Below are 19,579 nucleotides of genomic sequence, written 5' to 3'. Positions count from 1 at the left end.
AACTTTAAAAATTATAAAATTTAAAAAAAAAGAACAAAAGAGATCCTGCAAGTTAGTAGATCTAGAGACTGGATCAGATTCAGGTTTTGCTTTTGGTAAGAATTTTTTATAAACAACATATGATTCAAACAGTAGTCACATGATATTTAGTTCTTTATTTTTATAGGTATTCACAGCCTTTGCTTAGATCTACTAGTTCATTAAGGACTGCAAAGTGGTGATATTGTAAGTCTATCATTTTTCAAAAATTTTCTTTCTTTCTTTCTTTCTTTCTTTCTTTTTTACAAATAGTTTATTGTCAAGTTGGTTTCCATATAACACCCAGTGCTCATCCCCACAAGTGCCCTCCTCCATGCCCATCTCCCTCCTCCCCCCCACACCCATCAGTCCTCAGTTTGTTCTCAGTATTCAAGAGTCTTTCATGGTTTGCCTCTCTCCCTCTCCCCCACTATTTCCCCCCTTCTTCTACCCCTTGTTCCTCTGTTAAGTTCCTCCTAATCCTCCTATATGTGCAATCATAAGTCTATCATTTTATAAAGAGAAGTATTTATATCAAATCAACTATGTGGTTATACTAAGGAAAATCTGTTGAGGATAGGCAGGATAAATGCCAGATTCTATTCCTTCATTTATTAGTTTTCAACATGATGATTTTGCTCCCTCATATTGTCTGCAATGTCATCTACATAAAGGATATGATATATCAAATATATACATACACATAATACACAAAGGCATATGAACAGAAGAGAACTAGATCAACAGAATGGACTAAAATTTCAGTAGAATTAAAACACAGAGTGTCAGAGAGGGAGAGAAAATGCTGAGATTCTTTCAACAAATATACATTTGGATGTGCAACAAGGTTGAGCTTTGTACTAAATTCAAAGAATATGACAATGAACAAAATTCCTTCTCTCAGGAAGCTCATGATCTAGTGAGGAAGAAAGACAATCACAAGCAAGTAGCTATAATACCTTTTATTAGGTGTTTCTATAGATTTAAAAGTATTATAGATTCACAGGCACAGGGATAAGGCCACTGTGAATAAAAAAAAATTAATAAAATAAGTAATTTCTGAGTAAATTCTTAAAGAATATTTTGGGATTTTAGTAGCCCTGGACACAGGGCTGAAAATGGAAGGCATTCCGGAGAGCAGGATCCAAATGCACAGAGATACAAGACTTGATATGGGGGAGATTTCTGTGTTTGAGGGATCAAATTAAAACAGTCTAGCTGGGATTTATTTCTGGTCCAGTCCTCAGCCCTCCAACATCCCAGGACCATGTGAAGATTGGGATAAGAAGAATGGGTGCCTTAGGGGTCAACGATATGGAGTATGACTAGAGATGTGGTCTTTATGAGCTTGGTTCTCCATAAGTCTCTTGGACCACTATACTCTGCTGGGGTAGGGCAGCCCCCAAAATGACTGAAGTGATTTTCTTGCTGATCTGATGGAGGTTTGAAGATAACATTAAGTTGATTTAAAACATATAGTGTGTTGAATATTATTACAATATAAAATATTGTGATATTTCTTGCTTGTTTGTAAGTGTGAAGTTGAGATTTATACCCATAATAGATACTTAAATTATCTTATTTGATTCTGACAGTGATACTGTAAAAGAGAAAAAAAAAAGCAGAAAGATTATCATTATTATCCATGTTTAATAACTGAGGAAATAATTTCAGAGAGGGTAAGAGTATTTCCAGGGAAAATATCAGTGGTAGGTCACTGGTCTAGATCTTCTGTGTATATATATATGTATACACACAGGTACATATATGTATATATACACACATGTATGTATGTATGTATGTATACATGTACATACATATGGCTGAGGCATTTATCTACAGATATGTCATCTGTTGAAGATTGTTTCTTGAGTTATTAACCATATATGACAATGTTTCACTGCACATGAAACATTTTCAAAAGCCTAGATCTTTTTCCTGATAAGTTGAGTATTATTATACCCTTGGCTTATCATAAATGGTAGGCAGAATTCTGTGGTAGACCCCAAGATTCCCTACTTCATATTGTACTTACTCTATATAATCTCCCAGACTGTGAATGCAATGACTTTCACTCTTGTCTCTGACATCTATTCCCTGATTTAAAGAACATGTGATTATGTCAAGCCCATATTGACAATATGCCTGGAGATCAGCCAGGAGCTGAGTATGGCCCCCAGCTCGCATCCAGCAAGGAAACAGAATGTCAGTTCTACAATCTTGAGAACTTAATTTTGCCAACAATGAGCTTGGTAGGGGATCCCCAGCTCTAGGTGAGAAAGCAGCCTACTGAAACCTTGATTTGGACCTTGTGAGACTCTGAGCAGAAAGCTCAGTGCAATAATGCAAAAGGATATAACAGTCTGAAATAACTGTTTTGGTAAAATATTTCTTGGAGCAAATAAATAAGGTCTTTATGTTAGAAAACAATAAAATATACTGAAATATTTTAAGCCAAATACATGTTTCCCACTGAAAGAGTAATGCTGAAAACCAGCTTGAGTTTGCATGTAATCACGTTTGAGAACATGAAAGACTGAGTTATGTGGTTTACAGGACTAAAAATGTGGTGGGTCTATGTAGCTGGGAAGGACTAAGGATGGAGCAGTAAAAAGTGGGCAGGAAAAGGGAGATGGCTCAGGGAGAGGCATGCTGAAATGGAAGAGTAGAAGAACAGGGTGGGTGTAGGCCACTGGCTTGGATCTGGGCCAATGCAACCACTACATACAGGGTACATTTAAATTGAGGACACACTAAAGAAATCTGCTGACTCCCTTAATCTGAAATATTGTGAGGTTACAGTAGAGGAAGCATTCTCTCATGAGGAAGAACAGTAATAGTTGGCTATTCTAATTCATTTCCTTTGTTTTACCCCCCCACCCCCCTTAGAAAACTTCCCAGTCCCTATGGCCAACCCCAAAACTGCCTTAGGAAGGATCATTTTTCACTATTCTGCTCTAACACGGAGGGGGCATATATCCTTCTCTCAGTTACCTATAGTATATATTTGATTCTGGCTTGGTATATTTAACAAAACTTTACATAGGGAAGCATAATGATAACAGAGATAAAACATAACTCATAACTGGTAACTAGATGAGAGACCACAGGCTCCATATGTCCTCATAGAGACTTCTCTGTGATTGCTTTTATTCAAATGGGCTTTACCTTATTGGAGGCATCTGTTTCTCAAGAATGTACCTTGACACATGTCAACTTCTCTTGGTTTTCATTCTGCCAGAAGTGGAGCATGAGAAAAGGATTTAAGGGCAGTGGTTTATTCAGGAGGGGATTCCAGGAAATATTGATAAAGGATTAGAGATAGACATAAGAGGATAAGACCATAAATAGTGTGCTATCAAGCTAGTTGCCAGTGTGAGCAACTGGAGCTCGTTTCTGCTGGGGAACCGAGCAGGTGTATTCTTCACCTCAGAGTCACCTCAGTGGAGGAGAAAAGAAGCGGAGAACTTCATCTGTTGAAGTCTGTTTCTTGAGACATTACTTATCCCTTACTTCTATCTTGCCCCATCCAGGTACTGAACATGTTCTTTTGGCCAGAAAACAAACAAACAAACAAAATGTCTCTTTGCAAGAGATTCAGAGTGTCGCAGTAAACATCTTTGCCTTTGTTGAGGTCAATGGAGACAAGCACCAACAGTGTTTGCTATGATACTTCTCAGAATCTTATGGCTCAGAGCCAGCCAACAAACAAATTTCCACTGATCCCTGTGTACCCGGGCACCCTCTGCAAGTGGCTCATTCCCACTCGTAACCAGGAATCTCACAAAAGCAACACATGGAAACCTAACAGTCCAAGAGAGACTACAGGGCGGCTTTTGTCTTTTTGTGCCATAATAGAGATGCCAGAGTCTCCCTCTCTTCCGTTCAGCGCCCCAGGAAAGGCTGTCATCCTGCTCTCTGGCTCTTCCTGGAGGGATATACTTAGACTTGTATTGCTGCTCTCCGAGCCCTGGACTCACTGTTAATCACTAGTTTGAGCATAGGCAGTTCAGAGATTATCAAATGGTTTGTTATGTTAGATTCAGTACTTGTTTTCAAGGTTTTTCTTAAAGTTTAAACAAAATATCTTTACGTTTGAAGAAATGTAATCCACACAATTCTTATTTGTATATAAATAATCTGATATTCTTTTTACGTGAGCTCTTTGATGTTTGGGGAAAAATATGTCTTCATAATCTTTTTCTTGAAAGCAGGAAAGCATTTTTCAAAAATATAAACTCTCAGGGAAAAATGATTTGGTAGGTCCTTTTCAATTCCTGCTGTTTTCATTCATGTGTCATGGATCCATCTGTGCACCCATGCACCCACCCAGTGAACAAACCTTCACTTAAAACCAAATAAAGTAAGACACAGAACAAGAACTCAAGGAGTTTATAATCTGGAACAGAAAAAGACAGTGCAAATAGCCTGTCCTTTAACTGATAGTCAAAGAATATTCTCGGTAGTGTTACATTCTGCTACACAAAACTAATTAAGTTTGATACCTGATCCAAAATGCTCATAATCTGGAGCAAGAACAAGTATGTTAGCAGTCGGCTAGAACACAAGTCAAACTGTAAAAATCCTGCAATATAAGTAGAAGTAAGATGCTGGGGCAGCACAGGAGAAAGGTGAGTAATTGAGTTAATGAGGTTCAGGTTGACTTCAAAGAGGAGACCATTTTTCCTGGGTGTGAACATTCACAGGCACGAATGGTGTTGGCTGACCTAGGCACTCGGTGGTGTAAAGTGACCTGAGTGCAGCAGTGTGAAGGTGTTATGCTAAGTGGTGTTATTCATTTCACCATTTTCATACATATAGAAATCACTGAAAAGAGTGGATTAGTCTCTTCACATCCATAATTTCCAATTTAAATTAAATCTTTAACAGCATTTGGTGAAGTTGTAAGTCCTCTGGACAGTAAGTTCTCCCATTACATTAAGTGGTTTTTCCAGACCTATTTTCAAACACTATTTAATTGAACTGCCTATACTCTCATAAAGCTTCCTGCTCTTCTACTTCCCCTATAAATGAGACCATTAGGTGGCTGTTCCTCTTATGGCATTTCATTCCCTCCTCACCTCTTCTAGGAAGGAATGATTCTCCTATTCAAATCCTATTCAAACTCAGCCTCCTCTCCCCCCTCTGTTTTTTTTGTTTTTTTTTTTTTTTATATCTACAGAGAGAGAGAGAGAGAGAGACAGAGAGAGACAGAGAGAGACAGAGAGAGAAAATCCCAAGCAGGCTCCACATTGTCAGCCCAGAGCTTGACGTGGGGCTCAAACTTGTGAAACATAGGATCATGAAATGAGTTGCAGTCAAGAGTCAGATGCTTAACTGACTGAGCCACCCAGGCCCCCTCTCTCTATTCTTAAATTTAGGTCCTCAGCTATCTCAAAGTACTTGCTCCATCAAGGACTTTTCCATACCTCCTTTCACCCTTAGCTCTTTTTCCTTAGCTTGAGAATCCATTCATACACCTCTCATCCTAAAAACCATCACTATCCTTTCTAGTTCCTTCCCTTCTAGTTCCTATCTCCTTCCATTTTCATCCATTTCCTTGAGAGTATTTTCCAAACCAAAGCTTCTCAAATGTTAATATCCATAAATCCCTTGAGGATCTTGTTAAGATGAAGATTCTAATCCAGGAATCTAGTCTGGAGCCTGAGATCCTGCACCTTAACCTCGTCCTCAGTCTGTAATATTGCTCTAGAGAGGTCATTCTACATAGCAAAGGTCTGCACTCTAGTTCTCATGTCTCTATCTCCCATTTATTCAGAACCCTCTTACCCTCTGGCTTCTAAGCTCTATACCTCCAATGCTCCCCCCCCCCCCCATAAAAATCACCAATTCATCCTGGAATGCCAAACCCAATGGACACTTTGCATTCATAATACCCCTCCCCCTCTTTGGGGACTTAGGCATCCCTGATTGTTAATGCAATGTACTATGATGTCATACCCTCCTGGTTTCCCTTTTGTCTAACCACAATTTCTCATCTTTTTGAATTCTCCTATTTACTTAACTTTTGAAAATGTTTATGTTCCATCCAGTTCATATTTTACTGTATACTCTCTTGAAATAATCTCACCTAGTAATTTTAATTTCTGTCTGGATACTCTATACTATAGAGTCCCCAGATCTTCCCTTTTAGTACTGATTGAGCTTAGACTCATATACCCAACTGCCAAACTTGAATCATTAGCATCTCAAATTCAACATGGAAAATTAACTCATTAGCTACTCATTAAAACCTGTGCTTCCTCTTTTGGAGATCTGTACCACCTTTTATTTAATTAATCAGGACAAAAATCTGAAATGACCTTCATCTCTTCCACCTTCCATCCAATCATTAAATTTTTTAGATATTTTTTCCTTAGTATCTCTCAAAATCTAACTTCTTCAGTCCATTCCTACTGCCACTTCTGCATAGATCAGGTCTTCTTCCTAACAGGCTTATAGAATAGCATCTTCACTGTTCCAAATTTCTTCAGTCTTACTCCCTTTCAATTCATCTACTAATTGCAGCACGTCTAGTCTTCTTAAAGTGTGTAAAACCCTGCACTGTCTCCCTTTAACAAGAAAATAAAGCCTAAGCTTAAGAACATGACTTAAAGTCCTTCCTTATCTGGCCCTATCTCCAGTCTCATCTCCTGCTACCCCTCCCTCAAAGAAACTTTATAGTCCATTCATACTGAACCACTTGGAGTTCCCCATAACTCCATGCTTTCTGACATTTTTATGCCTTTGCAGTTCCTCTGCCTCTCTGTAAACTTCCAATAAACTTTCAAAATAAAGCTCAGATGCCATCTTTTGTGAAATTGATTATGTGAGTTAAGAGGGGCCTACATGTTTCTTTTAATTTTAAAAACATGTATATATAAAATTTACTATCGAGTTGTAGTTACTCATTTTTGTCTTTACACACTTATGATTATACACAGCTATACACAACACAACCTTTGACAGACTTAATCACTACTGTCTCAGTATTTTTTGTAGCTTAATTCTAGTAATTAAAGTTTTTCTGTCTAATGCTTCATCTGGATGCTAGTAGTTATTCAATATGTTTCTTAAGTATAATTCCCATTCTATCATTAAATTATAGCTATAAAATAATTTCCCAAAAGAAGAGCTTATGTAACTATAATCCATCATCTCATTATGACTATTATGGTTGTACCTTTCATAACAGAAATATTTAAGTTAATTTAGGACCTTAATAATGTCTTCTCTAACCTTTTATATCACTGTTTTGATGTTTACACATTGTATAACAGCGCACACAAATGAATATTCCTTGATTATAATACTTTCTTTTAAATCCACTTTTAACTTAAAATATTTTAGTACCTCCCCTCCCTTTTCTTTTATTTGATTCTGGTCCCTTACAGCATATCTGGAAAGCCAATGTGTATTTGTTAAAAAGAAAAATGAATGTATAGAAGAGGAACTTAGGTAGGACAGTTGCAGTTCTATGGCAGAACTAGCTGATAATGATGACTTACTGCTTCCCACCATCATACCATGAACATCAGCTCCCCATGGAGGCCAAGAGAGAGTGGATGGATGGGCAGGAGGCTGAGCAGTCCTATGAGTGGATGAAGTAGGAGCTTGCCTGTAAAAGAGGATAGCAGGAGTCCTTCTCCTCTCCACGAAAACAAGATAAAATAAAATATACTTTCACATTTCTCATCAAACTGAGAGTTAATATGGCAGAGTTTGCAATTGTTTTTCCTCAGTTAAAAGGCAAAGCCCTGAGAAATATTAAACCTTAACCATTATCTGCCATTTTGGGTAAGTCTGTTGGTTTCTTTCTTGAAAGAATGCAAGAGATTTAATAACTCGTTTAATGTCAGTATTTCCTAGGAATCTTTTCCTTATGTTCACATTTATTTGTATGTTCAATTTTAACTTTAACCTCAATAACTGATATCAAGTAAGTAACCAATAAAGTAATGATCAGAAGAACTCATAATAAAGTATTGGCCTTGAGTTAGATGCTTATTAAAAGAGCAAAATCCCAAAAGTTAAATCCATACATCGAAATTCAAAATTGTCTTACATTAAAATAACAATAGTAAATGTGTAATAAAAATGAGTAATTATTGTTAATAGTACATTTCTTATAGGTACATAATTTTAAAGTTAAAAAAACCACATAGACCTCCCTCAACCTACACCATAAAAATGCTCCAGCAAAGATGGTAATGAAGTAAATTTCTGAGCTGACTAAAATGATGAATTATAGATTTGGACATCTTTGTTATTCTGGAAGAAAATGAACTATGCTTAAGGTCTGAAGATGGCTTAAGATCTTAAATGGCTTAAGACAGTGGTCAAATATATGGGGGTTGGATTTTGTATAGATAGAAGGGATTTCTTAATCTTCAGAGCAATTCAATTCCATTCGACAAATAAGAACGGTCTACAAGGTACTGTGGGGGATTAAAAAAATGAGTAGGAGACGGCTTCTTATAAAACAGTAGAAAATAGAAAACAAAGCTCAAGCAAAATGTTTTAAAAGCTTTGTGAGTGGAGAGAGGGTGATGATCAATAGAAGACATTAGAAAAAGTGTCAGGAAGCAGCTAATATTTTGGCGCACCATGGAGGACTGTTAGAACACTTGCCCATTTGAAGGAAGAGAACATAATTTTGAGGAGTGGTTCTGAAACCTTAGGATTCATAAGAATCTCGTGTGTGTGTCAGGAGGTGGGCTGCTATATCATTCTGTATTAGCTATCTATGGCTACAGTGATGTTTAACAAAACACCCCAAAATGTAGTGGCTTAAAACAAACACCCTTAATGTCTCTTATGGTTATTCTGGGCAGTTCTGCTGACCTGAGCCAGGCTCAGTTGATCTCAGCTGAGATCACTTACACATCTGGTGTCATCTGGTGGGTCGGGGGGGGGGGGGGGGCTTCTTGGGCCTAGGGGGATCTCAGCTGATAAACTCAATCCTGCTTCCTGTGATCTCCAATTTTCCCTTAGGTTACCCTGGGCTTTCTCATTCTGAGATGTGGGGTGAAGCTAAATGGCTCTCGAGACCTTTGCTCAAAAGTGACACACAGGCATTTCTGCATTCTATGGGCTAGTGCAAGTCTCAAGCCAGCCATTCAGGAAATAGACTCCACCTTTTTATGGGATGAGCTGCAAAGTTACATTGTAAGGGCAGAAGTAGAAAAAGGGGAACGGTAGGGGTCATGCTTGTAATTAGTCCACCACAGAGGCTTCTTCATTTTGATTGCAATATGAAGTAGGTGGAATGAAGCTATCTGGAGATGCAGGCTGGGGGTAACCTGACATATTTATATCAAATTTAGGCAGTAGTGAGGAAACACTGAAAGGTCCTTATTAAATGACCTGATAAGACAAGATAGGATACCAGGCATGATGGGCTGGTAGCACCTCCTTATGCTCTTTCCCTTTTATTCCAATCTCAGATAGTCAACACATCTCCCGTTATTCCAGTTCAGTGTTCCCTAAGTTGATTGTCAATTGTTAGATGATAATATGGCATTTAATAACTGGTAGGACATACAACCATACAGAGGTGTCGGACCGAGAACTATTGCTTTGATCTAACATTTTAATGAAGCTAAGCTTTCTTATCACATCCCAGACTGGAAGTTTTTCAGAGATTGAGGCATTAGTTCATTTGGTAGTTTTGTTGTTGGTTATTTTTTTTTTTCAGTGATTCCATATGTCTATAGATTTCTAATTTTAAAATTTGTAAAACATTTATTGAAAATGAAATGAGGTTGCATGAATACATTATTTTCAGTTTTATTTAAATCAAATACATGTGTGACTGATGTGAAAAAAAATGGTCTGAAAGCCACGTAAACTTTAGTGAGATTAAAATGTAAAGATAAGATCCTAATACCTAATTATCTTGTCCTGAAATAATTAAATGTAAAGGATACATATTTTAAATAGTTGCACAGCTATAAGTATTACACAATACACAAAATAAAGTCATAAAACATTTGATACTGCTTTATTATAAATAATTGGAAACAATATTTCATTTTTCAAACCCAGATAACAAAACAGTAACTATCATGCTTTCTTTTTTTTCATGATTTCATTTTATTTTTGTAATATGAGTTGGGAAATAGTATTTCTTATCAAAAGACTGGTAACAAAAATCTGTAGGAACACAAAAGAACAAAACAGTCACTTTCATTCACTGAAATGAAAACAATCAAGAAGGATTTTAGAGGGAGAGGATGCACAGTGCTATGAAGGAGTCACGAAGAACTGAACAACTGTGTAATACCGGCAAATGCCACGTGTGAGGCAACATGAGGTTGTTACTGATGCATAAACATATAGACTTGATGGTAAATTTTAAAAAGTTTCTTAAAAATGGAATAGTTTTATTCTCTTAAATGGAGGAAATCCATATTGTTGCCTCAAACAAACTTATTTTTCTAAGAAAGGACACCTAAAATGTATTTCAATTTTCTTATCTCATGGTAACTCACATTTTGATAAAAATGCTTCACTACTGTAACCTTGAACACTTAGAGGCAGTGTTTATTTTTGATAAAATACTGCAGTAAATTCAAATTGCTGCAAAAACTTGTGCCCCCAAATTCACTTAAAATAGATTATCCCATAGGAATATTTTCATTAAGAGAATTATAGTAGCTAGCAGTCACAATTTTTTAGGTAAGTGATTAATTTTCTCTTTTGGGGTGTTTTCCTTATGTTTAATACAGAATTTTGGCAATTGTATCCACTAAGTATTTTTTTAAACTCAGAAATTGCTTATGAAAACAGAGACTGAGAGAGAGAAAAATGTGAAGAAATAATGTATTTCATAAAATAATATAGTAGATTTCTTTCAAAACTTGTGTTTGTTTGCATTAGTGAAGGACAATGTTGCATATTCCAGATTAAACAGCTATTAGGTTTATCATGAATATAAACATGCTATGTACAATGGTATTTATAGTTCTTCTTATATTTTTTATAGATTCCAAAGTGTATCTCTCCTAGAAACTGGAACAGGTTGAATCTGGAAAACATGTTTCAGTTAATTAGCAAAAATTAAATTAGCATGAAATAACAGAATGAAGAATTGAAATAGTGATTTTAAAAATGAAGTTACACTTAAGTGTACACATGCAAGAAGATAGTGTAAAACGAATTGATCCAGTTTACCTGGTTTCACTCCAACTGAATATACTCTAAAATGCTGTTTGCATGTATAATATCAAAGGAAATATTAAATGCATGTATATTATTTTAAGACCTTGTTGGTATATTTCACATTCTTTAAATTTTACTCACGCTATAAATATATTTATATATCATTCAGTCAGTTTTTAAAGTAAATGAAAACTGCAGCATGGGGGTAATTTTTTACTTCATATGTCCTTACTTGATTATGTCCATTTTTTTTCCTGAAAACCGTATCAAGAAATCAGAGTAAATGGAGCATGTTTCTAACTCACACTATTATTCTTCATGCACTACAACTCATTATGGTTTACCAAAATGGAATTTACATTTGAAGATGGGTTAACTGAAGTCAACTAGTAAGTATGACTGAAGATGGCTTCTGAAATCCATTAACATTTAACCAACTTAGAGGGCAATGCTATTCTTCTTAAATTTTTATCAAAATTGTGCAAAAGTATAAACTGATTTTTAGTAGGTCTGCATAGAAATAACACTATTTCATTCTGTGATACATCTTTTCCAAAGGATTATGGCAGGTCCGTTCGAATTCTTCATGTATATTCTTTCTATGTTGTTCATTTCCCTCCTCCTCCTTCCCTCTCCTCCTCTTCCTCTTCTTCCTCCTCTCCTTCTTCTTGTCCTTCTTCTTCTTCCTCCTCCTCGTCTACCTTCCCTTCCTCCTCCTCTTCCTCTTCTTCTTCTTCAGTTTTTATATGAAATTAACCATATTTATCATCTGGCTACCATAGTTCTAAAAATAAGATCCAGTAGTAGTTTGAAGCACAGTGAACTGAGAAGTTTCTTCCCTTTTAAAACATGACAGTGAGTGGCATTCTCCACAGTCAAGCCTTATGAACATGATTAATCCCATCTAGAGACTTTTGTGAACTCTAAAGGCTCCAAATCCACAGTCAAGAACCTTGGTGACTTCACATAAATGCCACCTGTGGCTGGAAAGGAGACAATATTGTTTGCTTCAGAAGTTTTCAAGCAGTTTCTTTTCTGGTAGCTTCTACAGATTTCTTTGTTGCTGTTATGACTGCTTTCCACATTTTCCTTCAAAAGTCCAAAGGTCGAATCATCATAGTTGTGGAACGTAAGGAGTAACTGGGCCCTTTGAAGTAGTGCCACTTTATCCCATTCAGTTTTCCATGGTTTTGTCCAGCAGTATAGAACATTCCATTTAGATTGGATGGGCCACAAGCATCAAACCACCAGCCTGGAAAATTAGTTAATAATGAAAGAGAAAAGAAGGAGAAGAAACAATTATAAGTAAGTTGAATATTTGGAAATTAATGGAATTAACCAAGGTGGAATTTATCTATACTTTTTATGATCATTCGTAAATTTGAGGCAATCGAATAAAAGCTTTTGGGTATTCCAACTGTTTTAAGCGACCTCTGACTTAGGCAATGTATGAACAGAGAGGAATGCTCCCATGGAAATCAAGCTTCGGTGTCACTCCATTGGGACTCATTCCCCATTGTAAAGATGGGAAGCTTCTGGGATTCCAGATAAGATCTAATTCAGACCTAGATTTATACATAAGGCAAGTAATTCCACCTTAAGCTTGTTATTAGGAATAGAACAATTATTAGATTAGTGAAGAAGTTTAGAAGCTTTCACAACTGACATCTAAATAAGAGTGAAAGAAATGTTCTCCATCTGCTTCGTAATTTTGCCAACAACTGGCTCTCAGCTGCTTCTGAAACTAATTGGATACTGGGCAATGACTATGATGCACAAATTGAATTCGAATTACTGTGTTCTCCCTATATTTTGTAGCAATATGAGAAGTGTTCATCACTAGTAGCCATACAGTGTCTAGGCGGGAGTATTTTTTTTCCCCTGTGATTGTTCAAGTTCTTTCAAAACTTATTAAAAAGAAAAACAACTTGATGAGCAACATGGAGATCCTATGCTTGCACAGTTCTCTGTGAGGGTAACTTAGTACTTTATTTTTTAATGAATTAAGTTCTTAGATTTTTTAGATAAAACATAGTACTTCTTCTCTGTCTCCTGAAGTAACACTACTGAAATCTTTAGGGAGAGATCTCTGCCAGAGACATTCTGGCATATTTTTATTTGGATACAGCTGACCTCTCTTTGATTACAGAGTTATACCTAAGGGACTAATAGTTAAAGAAAGAGAAAGCTGTACAACTGATGTTTAACTGTAACACAAGCATCATCTTGCAGAAACTTAGAAAAAGTTAAACGGAGAAAAGCTAGTTCTCATTTTTCAATTTTGGAACATGAATACAGCAGGGTTGTGTTTATAAAGTCATACTAGAGGCATAGCAGGCTGTATTAATCACAGCTCATATTAGAGAAGAATAAGGTATGTCTTGAATCTGGAAAGACTATTCAATGTTATTTTTCCAACTGTATGCAAACAACATAGATGTTAATGCAGACAAAACATGAGAAATGAAAAGTTCTTTCTTGGCAAGGAAGGAAGAATTGTAAAATTCTACATTTTTTCTTAAGATTAATTTCTTTAAATTTTTTGATAAGTGCAACTAGTAAAAATATGTTATTTATATTATAAAAAAAGCATTCTAATATTAGGGAATGTATTTACCCTAAAGACTATCCAAGTACAAAATGAAACCCAACTTGATTGCTCCAGTGTTTCAACTTACTCCTCCTTTTCTCTGACCTTCTTGAGGCACTCTTCCATCATGTTAATGAGCCTTTTGTAGTGTTTCAAATATCCACTATGGTCTCTGAAGGAAAGGCAGTTCCTCTATTGTTAGGAACTTCTATGAATCATAGAATGATCCTCCAAGTTACATTAGGTACTTGAGGTAAAAGTATGTATTTTTGTTTGGTTTAGAGAAAGTCACAAGAGTTCTGGACAACTGTGGGAAGGCAGAAGTCTGTTGCAACAGCAGCCTGGCAATAAAGGTTCACAGGCTGAAGGGGAGATCCATTAGGAAATTTTGGATGAGTTTAGCAAAGACACAAGAAACAGTAAGGGCACATGAGAGAATCAGATAAACTAATCTATATTTTTTCTGATGAGTAAAGGAGGGTAATGTTTGTGGTAAGGGGGATGGCATTTTGGAGACGTTGAAAGAAGAACATATGGCTGGATCAGAGTTAACATGAGAAATAGCAACCTCAAGCTGAGAAGGTCAGAAGATCAAATCACACAGTCTTTATCCATTGTCCTAAGAACAATGTCAAGGCATGGTCAATTTACAGGACTATCTCATGTACTTAGCACTATACCTAACAGTTTGCTTAACAAATGACTGATGAGTGACTATAGGCTTCCTGACAGATCAACTGTTTTTAACTATTTCTCCTTGTAAATTCACATAGTCTGTAGTAGTTTAGTCTACTAAAAAGTTATATTTGATACACACCACAATATATAACATCTGTGCCTACTGTGTTCATTCATTCTTTGTTTATTCATTCTATATGTAATTATTGTGACTGTTTTACACAATACTCAACAAGATAGAAGTGGTCCCTCCCTTGATGGAACTTACTTCTCATTTAGAAATAGACAAAAAAACAAGTAAATAAGTAAAATACTTACAATACTTTATTAGTAAAAAAAAAAAAAAGAAGGAAAAGAATCAAGGAGCTATGAAGGAGAATAAAAGGAGACCTACTTGACTTCTCACATTCACAGAACAAGCTGGTTTTTAATGGGACCTGGAGGATGAGAGGGAGGCAGCCATGTGAAGATGTGGAAGGACTCTTTTAAGCTGAGTATATAGCACATGTCAATGCTGTGAGGAAGAAAAAGAGCTTGACACGGTTAGAAACCAAAAGAACGTTAGTGTTGCTGGTGCAGCGTGAACAAGGGGGGAAGCTCTCAGGAAATGAAGGTAAAGAAGCAAGCAGTCTTCGTGGAAAGTTGAACAATGTTCACGGAAAACTTTAGGGTTTATCCAGTCTACTTGTCCATCATCAGATGCGTAAGCAAAACATTCTCTCAGAATAGGAACCAATATTTAACCAAGGAAACCAGATCTATCCAGGCTAAATGTGTAATCAGATATTATTGAGAGCCCTCATTCTGTACCTATGGTCTGCCAAAGCCATCCTGAGCATATGTGGCAGCATGAAGAAGGGGAGAAAAATGATTTTAGAATCAACTCAGCAAATATTAGCCAACAGACAGATATAGAGGCTTCATTTGAACAAAACAGAAATCTTGACTTCAAAGAATACACAGTTTTGTGCGGGAGAAAGACAATAAACTGCTTAACAATGAGGTGAGGGTTGTAAAACAGAGATGAAGGAAATCTATGGACACAGAGGCAGAAAGTCCTGACAGTGGGTCCACAAGGTTCACTTATTTACCATCTGAGCTGTGTCCTGAGGATGAATGTGAGTCCACTAAACAGGAAGAAATTCTGAACACAGTATGTACTATGAGAGAGTAGGAGAGAGTGTCTGCCAGTAGCCTGGCTTGACTGGACTACCAGTGGGTAAGGGGTTGGACAATACAGGGCTACCAAAATAAACAGGAAAGAGGACACAGAGGTTTTTATTTTATTTTTAGAAATTTTCATGTGGGCAATGGAGAGCCTACAGCATACCAGACAGAAAATTAGAAGACCCAGACTTTGATGCTGATGGCACCAATTAATAACCAAGAGATCCTAAGCAGTAATAATAATATTTGATATTTATAAAATAGTTAATATACATTAGAGACTGTGCTATAGTATTTATATGCAATCTCTTATTTCATCTTCCAAACAACCTGAGTTGATGTGGCAAGTACTGTAATAAAGACATTGATGACTAGCAGTAAGGAGATGTTCCAAGGTCATGGTCACTTAGTTCCCCATTCATAGGATATGATTTATAATGTCTGGTCAACCATTTTCCCAGGCATAGTTGTATGGCTCAAATAAGATGACACACTGACTATTTGAATCTGTAAAATCCTAAATAAGTGCTTAGTGTAAGTTATGTGGAAAGGAAGATGGAAGGTTTAGAGTAGGAACACAAATAGTTAGATCTTGTGGGGCACCATAATGGTTTAATAATAAAGACCAGGTCATCAGTAGCAACATATCTTCTTACTTGCTTGGTAGGGTCTATTAGAGAAATATGATGATAATTTGGACACAAATAAGTAAGCTGTGCAATGTTTGCATTGTAAAAACAATGGCATTGAAGTAACTAATATTATTTGAACAATTGTTTTTAATGATTTGTTTTGACATCATGTCGAAATCAAAGACCTTAATGTGTTTGGCTCTTTAGCTTAAGATCAATGGGCCATGCACATTATGGACTATCACAGAGCAGTTGATGATAAGAAAGATGACGAATTAAGATGGCACAACACAAAATGAAAGGGTGGTTATTTCTCATGACAATCTTGGTTGCAGTGTCCTTTATAAGATACTCTGAACTACAAGGGAAGAAAAATAGTTGTTTGTGTGCAAGCAAGTATTCTGTTTCATCTGACACATGCAGTAAAACAACAAAGGAATTTCCACTTTCTGCTTTTCTTTGAAAAAATTAAGCATGGCTAGCTCTTTTAAACATAAATCCTGAAAAGACAGGTTTTAAAGCACGATTATATGAAACAGGCAAAAGTGTAGTGGAGTCCTTGTTACTCATATGTACTCCTTGGCATTCATAGATAATCCTATGTGCTCATGGGTAATTAGTACATACATAAGTTGCATGGAATGAAGGTGTTCTTTGTGAACAAATAGAGAGTATGCCTGGGTTTGCAGTTCTTCTCTGATAAGATACCAAATAGCTGAATATATTATATGTCCTTTACAATCTTGGGGAAATATTAACTCTGTGTGCCTAGGAATAACAAATGAGCAAAATGCTAAAGAAGTTAATCTAGGAAAGATGCTTTAAGCTTAAAAGAACTCAGTGATGCAAGCAAAGGACAGAAGAAACCAGCAGCTTCCATCTGCTGTTGGGACAAATGATAAAATGTCTCAAATGTTTTAAGATTGGCAACTGCTGAGTTGTACGTTGCCAAGCATTTTTCTTTATAACCTGTAACCTCATGTATATTTTAATAAGAAATCTGAGATGCATGTTTCTAATTCATTTACACTTAACTCATTAAAATTTAACTTTGTCCTAACGATCCCCGGCTATCTGGGCCTTTAAAAATCATTCCAGTCTTTTATCTTTGAAGCAGAAAACTCACATTTTATCACCAATAAATAAAACTTTGCCCAGAAAGTAGGAATTTGATTCTAAACTTTGTACTCAGGAAGTTCAAATTTATTTGAAAATCAGGAAACCTAACTCTCAAATTCTTCTGATCCTAAACAAAAGGTCCCTCAACACTTCCTTTCTAAGGTAAAAAGTACAGCAAAATGTAAAGATATATCTGTTTTTATGGATTTCTTTCATTCATTTTCAATGCATGCATTCTAATCAGCAATGTACAAAAGAACTTGCACAGAACATAAGAGCTCCTCTCTTGCTAACTAAGAATGAGGCTGAGCAAAACTGATGGGTGCCACTTTGTCAGTGGGATCGTTATGAAAAATCCCTTACTGAGTTCACGTGCACAAACTTGGCAATATCCATAGCTAGCCTCAAGGAGTAGTTGCAAGGCTTTTGTGTGCATGCGGGAGGCAAAGGACCTTTCCTAGAGTTCTGTGTTCCCTCTGTCATCTCATACTATATCCCCTTCAGGCCAAGGCCTTTGGCTTTCTTTCCCTTTCTCTTCTTTGTGTTCCAAAGATGAAAAGTTGTTGATCCTGGCCAGTGATCTTGAATTCACTGAAAACCTTTAGGTATTCTCTTACTGTCTCTTCCTTCCTTTGCACTTCATTTCACTTTTAATGTTTAAGTGAGGAAATCCCTGCTAACACACACTGCAAACAGCAAAAGAGAGAGAGCTAACTGTTGTCGTTGAATGCCATTCATTTTAAGAGGCAGGAGAAGGAGCGAATGAAGCGACAGCTTATCTGGAGGTTGTGTTCAGATCTCACCTCTGGTACTAATTCTGTGACCTTTGGTAAATTATCTAATTTTCCTGTATCTCAGTTCTTGCCAAAAGAATTATTGTGGTGCTGATTTCAAAGGGTTTTTAAAAGTGTCGTGTAAGTTATTAAATATAAACCATTTAGGATAATGCAAAATGAGTGCAGTAATACCTGCTATGTTATTGTTAGAGTAAAATACCACAAAATTGAGTGCTTGGTAATTTCTCATGTCAATTATTAACCTTTCATGGCAGCCTTGTACTATAGGCCTATCAGTTCTGGTTCACTTTTTTTCCCCAAATTTACCATTCGAAAGACATTTTCTGATATTCTCTGCATTTTGCCCCCCAATAAGCAAAAATTTTCTTTAGAAAATAGGAATACAAACCTAAAATTTGTACTTAGAAATGTTCATATTTATTTGAAAGGCAGAAACCTAACAAATTTTTCCAGCTCTAGAGCTTAGTCTTCTGGGGTTTAGTTATTCTTAAAATTTAGTCCCAATCCTCATATCTCATATTCATCAAATTGTTTCATGTCTGCAAAGACATATGTATACTTATGTATGTTACATCTCAGTTCAAGCAACTCATTCAGACTCACTCTGATTTACTTTTAGGACTTCTCACTGTGATCATTTGTGATTTTGTAGTGCCCTTTCAGAGTCTGTGATAAAATATTCATTCACTTGACCAATATTTATTGAGCACTACTACTTGCCAGGCACTGTGCTAGGCACTTAGGAGATAGTAGTGGACAGCACAAAATCTCTGCAACACACACTTTTGTGGAACAGGCTGACTGAATACGTACAAATAAGAAACTGCTTTGAAATAAAGTAATGCAAAGTAGATTTTGGCAGTTAACCTTAAATTATCTATATGTATCTATTCTCTCAACATTTTTGCCTTTAAACCTAGGAAATGCCAGTTATCTGGCAATGATTAGCACATCCTTCCTGGATTATTAAAAACTCTAAGGTGATTATATTTTCCCAAAGATCATGTCACTCAACATCATTCACCAGTTAAAGAAGCTGCTAATTTCTTTCATTTTCTTTGTCTTCTTTAAGATTATATAGCAGGCAATATCAACTCTCTTCTGCAAGCATTTATCAACTCTCTGCTGTTAGCATCTGTTGTAGGGTGTACTAAGAAATTTATGTCTATGGCTTTATTCTGTCTTTTAGGGCTGAACTGAGAAATATCCTTTGTTAGCTTTAGCGAAGTCTTGTCTGTCGACTGACATAGTTTATGCGTGGGAAAAGAGATCAGAGTTTCTACCACAACAGATTCTTTCTCCAGACCGTTAGGTCAGATTTTTACATAGCTTTTATATTATACACTAAATATGAAAACTGTGTTGAAAAAAAAGTAAGGTGAGGAATGGAATGTAGAATAATACCATGTTTTGTT

At 36.3% G+C, this 19,579-nt stretch overlaps 1 protein-coding gene across 2 annotated transcripts in view; it reads right to left on the bottom strand.

Annotated features, from left to right (window-relative positions):
• Nucleotides 1-11,882: 11,882 nt before the first annotated feature.
• ANGPT1 (angiopoietin 1) overlaps nt 11,883-19,579 on the bottom strand; it is an 89,696-nt gene continuing 81,999 nt past the window's right edge. For both annotated transcript variants that reach the window (XM_039220137.1, XM_039220138.1), the window contains exon 7: nt 11,883-12,433. In XM_039220137.1, the coding sequence (XP_039076068.1) occupies nt 12,273-12,433 (161 nt within the window). In that variant the 3' untranslated portion in view covers nt 11,883-12,272. The remainder of the gene's footprint in view (nt 12,434-19,579) is intronic.

The sequence above is a fragment of the Hyaena hyaena genome, unplaced genomic scaffold, assembly GCF_003009895.1.
Source record: "Hyaena hyaena isolate Hyena2069 unplaced genomic scaffold, ASM300989v1 scaffold_868, whole genome shotgun sequence".
NCBI classification, from domain to species: domain Eukaryota; kingdom Metazoa; phylum Chordata; class Mammalia; order Carnivora; family Hyaenidae; genus Hyaena; species Hyaena hyaena.
Note: the sequence above shows the minus strand (reverse complement) of the source record. Positions and strands in the feature narration are given on the sequence as shown.